The 11,012-nt window shown below is 55.7% G+C and overlaps 1 protein-coding gene across 1 annotated transcript; it reads left to right on the forward strand.

Annotated features, from left to right (window-relative positions):
- The first annotated feature begins 2,927 nt into the window (after nt 1–2,927).
- On the forward strand, nt 2,928–11,012 carry SELENBP1 (selenium binding protein 1). Its single transcript, XM_004285203.3, has 12 exons — nt 2,928–3,078; nt 5,596–5,652; nt 5,798–5,910; nt 6,196–6,381; nt 7,049–7,169; nt 8,399–8,581; nt 8,861–9,039; nt 9,499–9,577; nt 9,672–9,793; nt 10,047–10,139; nt 10,306–10,424; nt 10,624–11,012. Exons 1-12 carry the CDS (start codon nt 3,075–3,077, stop codon nt 10,784–10,786), a joined length of 1,419 nt encoding a protein of 472 aa, XP_004285251.1. The 5' UTR covers nt 2,928–3,074; the 3' UTR covers nt 10,787–11,012.

Consider the following 11,012-nt stretch of genomic DNA (forward strand, 5'->3'; position numbering starts at 1 on the left):
CCATTTCCCCATCAGTGATTTCAGGGCCTGTTTAAAGAGGCTGAGGGTGGAAGAAAAGGAGGGAACCGTAAGCGCCCTGCGCCCTCCCTGTGCAGCTGAGGCTCCAGAACCCACCGTGGCCTTGAGAACCCATTTCCTGTTTGTGGAGGCCCAGCCAAAGTTCAGGCAGCAGTTACATAATCGCCTGGCTGTCCAACTGTCAACTCGATAACCTATCCCCTCTAATATTTACTGTGCTTCTCTAGGGCTTGAAAGGAACAGAAGGAACGTGGGCCACACCCACCCCGCCAGCCTTCCCAAGCACCTTGCTTCAGGCTGGGGGATGCCCGGTGTTGGGGCGCCGTGCAGGGCCTCCCTGGTTAGCAGATCTGAGCTGAAGTCCAAGTCGCCCAACTCTAGTTGGCCTCTGGCTAGGGAAGGGCAGCCCTGAAATTCCTGAGAAGCAGCATTAGGGATGCTCAGGAGATCCCATGCTGATGGGGGTGCCATTCACGGTGGAAACCCAAGCCCTGTTCATGTCAAAAGAAGCAAGTATACCATGGGCGCTTCTCAGTCATCTGCCTGAACCCTGACCCTGGACTCCCTCCACCTGCAGCCTGGATTGGGACAGCTTTCCCCAAGCACCCTGCAGGCTCTGGAGTAAGAATTCTGGAAGAAAGCCACAGCAGGAGGTTAGGGGTGCCAAAGAGGAGCCGCAGAGGCCTGCCAGATCAGAGCCACAGGGCATGAAAGAACTTGCAGTCGGTGATAGAGTCTGCAACAGCTCTGAAATAACAACTTCTTTGGACTTAAGAACTTCTTTTTCTAAATTTTTTTTTATTTTATTTATTTTTGGCTGCATTGGGTCTTCGTGGCTGCGCGCAGGCTTTCTCTAGTTGTGTCGATGCGCTTCTCATTGCGCTGGCCTCTCCTGCCGCGGAGCATGGGGTCCAGGCGCGCAGGCTTCAGCAGCTCTGGTGCATAGGCTCAGTAGCTGTGGCCTGCGGGCCCCAGAGCGCAGGCTCAGCAGCTGTAGCGCCCGGGCTTAGTTGCTCTGCAGCATGTGGGATCTTCCCGGACCAGGGATCGAACCCGTGTCCCCCGCATTGGCAGGCGGATTCCCAACCGCTGCACCACCAGGGAAGCCCTGGACTTAAGAACTTTTGATAAGACGGTGGGGATGGGGTTTCTTTCTCTTTCAGATCTTGCATGTTGGGCTACCTGAAGCCAAAAAGCAGAAGAGTAGAGAGGAGGTAGGTGATGGAGACCTCAGGAGGAGGAGGGCCAGAGGGATTAGGTAGGGTGATTGGAGACAGGCAAAGAAGCAGCCCTCAGGGGCCACCCCTGTGGGGCAGCTGCACCCACGAGGCGCACTCTGATAGCTGCCTGGCTGACAGTACAATGGCAAGGGTGTAGAAGAAGGAAAGAGCCAGGAGGGGTTGAGTGACACTGGGGATGAGAGGATAAGGGAGGACCCCTGCCCTGGGCAGCCACAGGGCATCTTCCTTTGTGGGCAAGTGATCTCTCATCCATGGGAACCAGGAGGACAGAAACCCATCACACTGAAGCCCAGGTTTGCTCTCCTACGCTCCACTCTGGTTTGGAAACCTCGTGGCTCTTTTCTACAGGTGATCTCATGCCCAAAGTTTGTTCCTTTCACTATCCAATAAAAACTCCACCCCAGAGCTTTCATCCAAGGAGATGAAAGTGGCTTCTGTGGACCAGAGCCAGCAGGCTCCTAGCAGAGTGGGGCAGGGGTTACCCTGGTCAGGTGGCCAACTTTGAGGAAAGAGGGGACCCTTGGCTTCAAGATGGAGAGCAATTTGTGTGGGTCCCCTTGTCCAGCTCTCTAAACCCTCGCTCCCTGGATGACGGCAGCCCCAGAGAAAGTTAAAGGGATCAGGCCTCAACCCTGCCTCAGCTCTTCAGCAAGTAGCTGTCATTTGCCTGAGAGGCTGGGACACTATATGAGCAGGCTCAGCAGTCATGGAATCCTCCAGGTGGAGGACTCTTTCCTGGATAGATGGAGAACCTGAGTTTTATGGCTTGTCAGGGTCAGCTAGGGACAGCGGCATCAGGCTGGGCTACCCTTGGGCCCTGCTACCCTGCCCTGGGGAGCTATTGAGGCACAAGGCTGGGAGAAGAGGGGGAGGCACTGCACTTTCACCTTCTGAGGTTTATAAGGGTAGTAGAGGGTAATAATGGCACTGCCAACTTTCCTTCCACTTCAAAGCTCAAAAGGATGGGTCTGGAGAAAGTGGAACCTGGACACACGACCCTGCCCTGGCAGGAAGACATGAGTGAGCAGTCCTTGGGGAACATGGTTGTCTGGAATAAGAAGGCAGTCTTAGGAGAGGGCTGACCCTGGCTGTGGATGCAGGAGCAAATGGGCCCACAGCCCTCGGTGCCCCTAAATGCCAAGAGACAGGTCCAAGTACAGAGATGAGCATTTAGAGACCCAGGAACTTGGCACATACACGCTCACGCAAACACACACACACACACACACACACACACACACACACAGGCAGACATGCACATGCCCTCACAGGCATAAATATTCTGGCAGGCACGCACTCAGGAACACACCGACATGCACAGGCACACATACATACACAAGCACAGGTTTTTACACACAAGCACCCTCACACAGGCACACAGACACAGATACACACTCATGCAGGCACATGCATAAAAGTACACACGCAGGAAACACCCAGGTACACAGGAGCAAGCACACACAAACGCACATGCCCAGGCACCCACTCCACTAAAGAGAAACGTGCGCAGGCACAGCATATATCTGCACATGCACAGGCTTCTGCGCACACACACTTGTACACACATACAAGCACACAGCCAGTAACTCAAACACAGCCGCCCAGGCCATTTGAGAGCGCCCTGCCCAGGAGCTATCTATCATCCACTCCGGGCGGCGGCCGGGCCCTCCCCCTTCCCCGCCCACCCCCAGTTGGTGGTATAAATTCCGTCCCTTTGCCCCTTCCCCGCATAGCCTGCCTCGGACACCAGCACAGCCCTCCGTCTCTGCCCACTCCTGGCAGACCCGTCGGGAGCAAAGCGCACCAGCAAGCAGCATGGGTAAGGAGGGGGGCTTCTGACAACCGTCGCTGACCACCAATGGCCCGCCCCGCAGAAAGTGACAGAAAACCTGGAGGGGGAGCTGGTTAGAAGAGGGAGCGCCAGGCTCCGCTCCACCGGCCCCGCCCCACCCCCACCCCTGCATTTCCCAGCTTAGCCGAAGTGCTGGAGGCGTCTGGGAAGGAAGGCAGAGGGACTGCTGGGAAGGGTGACTTTGGGCTCCCCCCCACCCCGCCGCTCCCCAGCTGCAGCCTGCGGCCAGGGAGCCTTTCTGCAGCTGAGAAAATAAGGATAGGGGTACTTAGGAGGAGCTCTATCTCTCTGTCTGTTGCCATAGGAGACAGACAACCCTGATTTCAGCCCTAAGCCAACTTCTTACTGCAGGGAGTAGGGAACCCAGGCCTCTGTGACCAGGTTGCTCTTTAGCTACCCTGCCCCACCAATCACTTTGGGAGGGAAATCAGGGAGCCCCCCTCTCTCGCGGTGGGAGAGGGGCTGTTTCAGTGCGTCCCACCCTCTCAGTCCGCCAAGTCCTCCAACTCCCCCATCCATGGACTCCTGGATGTCAGGCTGAGGAAGAGTCTGCGTCTGGCTGGGAGTACTGAGGTCCTTGCCCCCTGTGGATCTGGGTCTTTTCTGGCAGAATGCCCAACAAACCAGCCTGGCCTTGGGAAAACCCAATGAGCTTTCCCTGGGCTCATCTCAACCCCAAAGTTGTTCAGAGATCTTGCTTGAGATGCTTAAGACAGGGGGAATGTTCCCCCAGAAAGAGGACTGATGCTCAGTGGGGCCCGAGTGGCACGCAGGGCCTGACCCTGACTCTCAGAAATGCTGTACAGGATGCGGCAGTTAGCGTGTGGGACGGGGAGATGGTGCTGAGGGGCAGTACCTCCTTCACACGCCTCTTTCATACCTTTACTTCTCTCTCAGTCTCTGGTTTTGCAGATTTTGCATCTCTGTCTTGATGTCTCGGAGTTTTGAATCTCCTTCCCCTCCGCCTCACCTCCTGTACCAAACCCTGACACAGCTTGGTCGTATAGCAGAACAAGTCTCCTTAATTCCTTTGGACTGGACCTCACCGTGTCCCATCCCAGCCCCAGCCCTCTCTCTGGGCACCAGGCACTGCCTGGGATTTCTGGCACAGCGCTACTCATATTTATACAACACCTCTCACTTAATAAAAGTACTTCTGAATACTTTGTCTTATTTGGCCTTCATAGCCACTTAGAGAAGAAGGTAAGATATTATTACCCCTTTTAGGTGAACAAAGGGGAGAAAATGGAGAGAGTAGATGTCACACCTGGACTTTGACACCACGCTTCTGGACTCAAAAATGCTGTTGCTGCCTCTCAGCCTCCTAAGTCACTTGGCCGCTGCAAGTAGGGGGACCTGGTTCCCTGGCTGAGTGCCTGAGCCCAGACACCAGTGGAGGCTCGATTCTGGGCCAGTAGCCGGACTGGCCATGGGACCAGGCAGGGAGGCAGTGTCAAGTCCTGTGAACTCCACTCCAGGATTTCTTTTGGCCTACAGCTCCCTCTGTTTATTCCTCAGCCTTTCCTCCTGGTTAGGCCGCAAATCCTGATGCTTAACGCCTGGTGGCAGCCCTCCTTCTCAGCGACTGACTTTGGTTCCTGACTTTGGTCCCGTACATCCACGTACTGGCTTCTCTTGCCAGACTTCAGGGGACAAGGAGGGCCACTTCCTACAGCTCTGGTGGGTGGGCCTCTGAGCTTTCCAGGGTTGGGCCAAACAACTTGCTTTACAGATAGAGTAAGTGGATGGGGCCCACCCAGGGGTAGAAACTGGTCTAAGGACATTCAGTTAGTATCCGTCCTGCAGCCTTGAACTTCAGCCTCCTCTCCCTTACCAGACCCTTGGTTATATAACCCAGGCTCTGGCCAGCAGCCTGGGGTCAGGACCCAGAGGGGAGGGAAGCAGGAAGTGTTCCAGCTCCTGGTTTAGATACCTTTCAGTGAAAGGAGCTGAGCAGGCACCACCGTCACTCCCTGATGGCTATTCCTGAAGAACAGCCAGGGTTTACGGGCTCCTACCAGGCAAGTACAGAGCTGCACACTTGACTGCAGCTTCTTGTTTCTTTCTCATACAAGCCCATGTGGTCTTCTTATTACCTTCTTTTTACAGATGATGTGGAAACTGAGGCCAGGGGGGTTAGGTGATTTGCCTAAGCTCCCGTGGCTAGTCAGTGACCAGCTGGGATTGGGGCCCAAGTCAATGTCATAACCACTGCACCACACCGCCTCCCCTGCACTCACCCTTCTCCTGCCTCCCCTGGGTCCTGCTCAAGGGTCTGTGCACCTTCAGGTCATAGCTCTGCAGCTCTTCCCGCCATACCCACATACTCATCAGGGTTTTGAGGGTCTGGAGGGGACCTGAGACAGTGCCCCTGCCTTGGCCAGTGGCGGCCGGGGGTTTGGGGGGCTCGGGTTGCAGCATGTGAGGAAGGAGCCTTCATCCTCCAGAGCGCGGTGCAGCCAGCATGCCCCATTGTTTCCACAGCTACGAAATGTGGGAAGTGTGGACCTGGCTACCCTTCACCTCTGGAAGCCATGAAAGGTAAGTGTGGGAAGACTGAGAGCCAGCACCCCCAGGAGTAGGCAAGCCAGTGCCTGCTACCGATTCCACTGCTGACACACACCCTGCCTTGCCCCGGCCCTCGTCCCCACCCTGCCCACCCCACCACCTGCTTTCCACCCTCTAGGACCCAGGGAGGAGATTGTCTACCTGCCCTGTATCTACCGAAACACGAACACTGAGGCCCCGGATTATCTGGCCACTGTGGACGTTGACCCCAAGTCTCCCCAGTACTGCCAGGTGAGGTGGGGCTTGGGCACCAGAGGACCCTCAGACCCCTCCTCTAGCCCTGGCCCTGGCAGTGCCCTTTCCCTGCTCCATCTTTCTTCACCCTCCCTGGGGATGGTTGTTCAGGCTGTTCACTGCACAAGGGCACCCCCCCCCCCACCCATGGGCGAGGGCAGTGCTGAAAATGAAGTCTGTGCTGTGCTACCAGGATGAAATGGGTCCAGAGGGCCCCTTCTCCGTAAGCGTGCAGAAGCGTGGTCTGGGTGAGCACCACCCCTGCCCGCTCTCCTATCCTAGGTCATCCACCGGCTGCCCATGCCCCACCTGAAGGACGAGCTGCATCACTCAGGATGGAACACCTGCAGCAGCTGCTTCGGGGACAGCACCAAGTCGCGCACCAAGCTGCTGCTGCCCAGTCTCATCTCCTCCCGAATTTATGTGGTGGATGTGGGCACCGAGCCCCGTGCTCCGAGGCTGCACAAGGCACGTCTTCTGCCCTAGCCGGCTCTGGGCCCCTAATGTGCCCGCCACCCAGGGCAGCCTGTGGGCAAGGAAGCCGCCCCTAAAGCAGCTCCCTCCAGCTCTTGTGCAGGGTTGGGGCTCAACAGCAGCGAGTGGGGCTAGACTTTGGAGGAGAGTTACCAGGTGTGCTGGGTCATCATCACCCAGGGGCACCACAGGGGAGGAAGGAGGCTCTCGTTTTTCACTCCGAGCTGGAGAAGGAGCCATTTCTGCCCCAGCCAGTTAGAAGCCCAGGGCTCTCCTTAGGCGGGAGCCTCTGATCCTTCCTTTCAACACTTTGTTGAGTGCCTTCTTTGTGCCAGGCACTCACTGCTGGACGCTGGTGATACAAAGTTGACACTGGAGTCCTCCCAGCCTGGGAGGAGCTTATGGTCTCAAAGGGCTGTGAGTGCCCTCAAGACAGGCAGGGTGAGAGAAGTCCATGTTTTCTGCTGGGGAGTTATCAGTCTCTGTGACGCCCCTGCTGCTCTGCAGACTCAGTCTTTGCCATATTCCTGCAGGGAAAATTGTGTCTATGTTTCAGAGGAAAAGAGGGTAGGGTCAGTAGATAGAAGTGTGGGAGGGGAGGAGTGAGGAGTGGGGACTCCTGGCTCTGTAAGATTCTGATGCCATTCCTTACCCTTTCCAGGTTGTTGAGCCCAAGGACATCCATGCCAAGTGTGACCTGGGCTACCTCCACACCACCCACTGCCTGGCCAGTGGGGACGTGATGATCAGTTCCTTGGGAGACCCCAAGGGCAATGGCAAAGGTACCTGCCAGCATTGTAGGCACATCTGTGAGGGAAGCAGATCCCAAACTGAGGGAGGGATGGAATGACCTTCCAGGGAGAACCAGAGGGCAGGGTCTCATCCAATATTTAAACTATAGTCAAGTAACTTCAGTTGTTTCAATTATTTTTATGAAGGTGAACCTTAAATGATGAATTCACTTACAAGTTATAGTCAGAACTGTCTGCCGTGGGAAACGTGAGCAAGTACAGACATGGCCCCAGAAAACACGTGCATTTAATATCGGCCTTCGTGAGTTCATGAGCAAATCTCACAGTCCTTGAGATCCTTAATTGTCACAGCCACTTTCTCATTTATGGTATGATCAGAGCTTTCACATAAAATGTCTACTATGTGCCAGACACAACCTATGAGATAGATGCTACTGTGATCCCTGTGTTACAGATTAGGAAGCTGGGCACAGACTGGCTAAGTAATTTACCCAAAGTCAGCCAGCTGTTAAGTCACAGAGCTGGAACTCAAACCCAGCAACGTGGCTCCAGAATCTATGTCCTAATCACCATGCTGTGCTGCTTCTCTCCCAGCCTTACGTATTTCACCAGAACTCCCCATCCAAGGGCTTGGAGTGAAGTATCAGTTAAGGTCATCCAGTTAAGGTGACTGCATTAGACTCTATTTAAGTGTTTTTTCCAGGAGATGGGATGCATGACATTCCTAGATTTAAGAACACTTAGGAGTAGACATCTGTTTACATTTGCAAAGAAGTGGCAAGGTGTCATGACATATTCAGCTGGGGAAAAACATAGTGGGCATTCATGTGGAATTACAGATAAATATAATTTTCTCTCTAAAAAAAAAATGGAGTGAGTGAGCAGAATGGAGTCTAGACTCTGGCAGGAACTCTACCCTGAAAGTAGGAGGCTAGGCAAAGGAAGCACAGGGTATAGAGTCCCAGAAGATCTTGGCTCAAGGGAGGAAAAATTTACCCTGTGGTCTGGGAGAGGGATGAACTTGATGGGAGGTAGGGGCATCAGAGTAAGTCCCCACTTCTTACCCGGCCCTCTGGGTGGGACCCTTTGGACAGGTATCCAAATTCAGCTCCTGAATTTAAGGATCAGGCAAACTCAGTGGGAGGAGGGGCACCAGGCAATGGGCTTGGAGCCTCTTGGACAGGCCTTGGGGGTGAGGGCTGGGTGCGGGTCACACCTCCACCAACTCTACCTACCACCCTACTTCCTTCCCTGCTCAGGGGGTTTTGTGCTGCTGGATGGAGAGACATTTGAGGTGAAGGGCACGTGGGAGCGGCCTGGAGGTGCCGCGCCTATGGGCTATGACTTCTGGTACCAGCCTCGACACAATGTCATGGTCAGCACTGAATGGGCAGCTCCCAACGTCTTACGAGATGGCTTCAACCCCGCTGATGTTGAGGCGGGTGAGAATCCCCCACTCCCCGTGGGCTGGCAGGAGCCTGGTCACATGAACCCCTGCTCTCTATTCCAAACCCCTACTCTCCAGCCCTCTTGCTTCCCTCTTGTGGACCCCAGACTCTTGCGGTGATGATACAGGGTGTGCTGAGTGCTCTGACTACTCAAGTGTCCTTCTGATAATCCAACCCACCTTTCAACCTTCTCCCCTGTGCTGTGCCCCAGCCTTGGCCCATGCCCTCCCGCCCTGATCCTGATTCCATCTTCCGGCTGCATCCCCACCCCAGGGCTGTATGGGAACCACTTACATGTGTGGGACTGGCAGCGCCATGAGATGGCGCAGACCCTGACTCTACAGGACGGCCTCATCCCCCTGGAGGTCCGCTTCCTGCACAACCCGGCCGCTGATCAGGGCTTCGTGGGCTGTGCCCTCAGCTCCAACATCCAGCGCTTCTATAAGAATGAGGTGACGTGCACTCTAGCCCTCTCCTCCTGGCAGTCCTGTCAGCACTCTGCCCAGCTTCCATAGCCATGACACTCCCTTCTCCCTAGGAGTGACCCAGGCCTCCTCTGCCTGGCTCCACCAACCCAGACTTCCCAGGGATAAAAAACAAGGCCACCTGCCCTGCCTGTCTCCTCTCAGTCCTAGGCTAATTTCTCCCTAAGCCCTAACTGGCTATATTTATTTATTCATTCATTCAAAAAATATTTAGTGAGTCAGGCACTGTGTTAGGTGCTGGGAATACAGTGGTGAAGCAGACATGATCCCTGCCTTAAGGGGTTTGCATGGGGGTTAGACCCTAGTGGCAAGAAGGCCCTGCATCTACTCTCTCCCTGTAGACAGTATGCCCTGGGGAGACCCAGATCTGACACTCATCGCCCAGCTCTGACAGGCTCACCTCTCTGCCTCTTGACCCCAACGCAGGGAGGTACTTGGTCAGTGGAGAAGGTGATCCAGGTGCCCCCCAAGAAAGTGAAGGGCTGGATGCTGCCTGAAATGCCAGGTGAGTGCTCAGGGGGGTGTGGGATCGGAAGGTTGATTCTCAGGCTGGGGAACAAGAATCTTAAGGTGCCTCTGAACTGCAACCCCCCACCCAGGCCTGATCACTGACATCCTGCTGTCCCTGGACGACCGCTTCCTCTACTTCAGCAACTGGCTGCATGGGGATCTGCGGCAGTATGACATCTCTGACCTGCAGAGGCCCCGCCTCACGGGACAGGTGGGTCCTAGCAGGATGGAGAGGAAAGGAGGGAGGAGGTAGAAGTCTGGGCATGAGGTGGAGGGTATGAATTGGCTGGGGCATGATAAGGGAGGTGCAGGAAAAGCAAAGATGGGGGCTGAGGGATGGTTCAGGCCGGGACCACGGGGAATCGTGGCTAGACGCGGGGAACGTGAGGGAGTGGGGCTCTCTTCCTGCAATGTCCTAACCTCCCACCACTGTCCTCCTTTATGCTGTGCACCTCCCCACCCAGCTCTTCCTCGGGGGCAGCATTGTTAAGGGAGGCCCCGTGCAGGTGCTGGAGGACCAGGAGCTAAAATCCCAGCCAGAGCCCCTGGTGGTCAAGGTGAGGATCTCTCCGCGTGCTCTTGGGCCCCTCAGATCTGTGCTGGAGAAGTATGGGGGAGGGGGCTGGGCAGCGGCTGAGCATGTCCTTGGGGTTTGGATGGTGCCACTGATTCCCGCCTAGGATCTGTATGTGACCCTGGGGTCTGACCCCTGGTTTTCCCAAGGGGAAACAAGTGGCCGGAGGCCCTCAGATGATCCAGCTTAGCCTGGATGGGAAGCGTCTGTACGTCACCACGTCGCTGTACAGTGCCTGGGACAAGCAGTTTTACCCTGATCTCATCAGGTAAGAAGTGGACAGCCTGGGCTCCCCTCCCAGCCCTCCCCTCCCAGAGGGGTTTGGCTTTCTGAAGACTCCTTGGCTCCGCTTCCAGACTCTGCGGCCTCCTCAGGAACCCCTCTCCCTGCCCTCACACTTACCTAATTCTTGGGGGAAGGGGACAGGCCCCCTCTGACCTCTTTCTTCTCCCTCCTGTTTCTACCAGGGAAGGCTCTGTGATGTTGCAGATCGATGTAGACACAGTAAAGGGAGGGCTGAAGTTGAACCCCAACTTCCTGGTAGACTTTGGGAAGGAGCCCCTCGGCCCAGCCCTGGCCCATGAGCTCCGCTACCCTGGGGGCGACTGCAGCTCTGACATCTGGCTCTGAAGTTCACTCCTTCTATAGCCCCACTCCACACCCTGCGCCCTCACTTCTGGAGGGACCCGGCTTCGCTCTGCTCTCTCAGTCCCCGACCCTCGGCAGCTTGTCCTCCCAAAGCCAAACTCAGGCTGTTGAAACGAATTGAGCCGTGTCTCTAGCTGCCCACCACTGCTGCGAGCTGCTCACTGAGCTCTTGGAAATTATTTCACTAAGAAATAAACTGGTGAACCTT

The sequence above is a fragment of the Orcinus orca genome, chromosome 1 (genome assembly GCF_937001465.1).
Source record: "Orcinus orca chromosome 1, mOrcOrc1.1, whole genome shotgun sequence".
NCBI lineage: Eukaryota > Metazoa > Chordata > Mammalia > Artiodactyla > Delphinidae > Orcinus > Orcinus orca.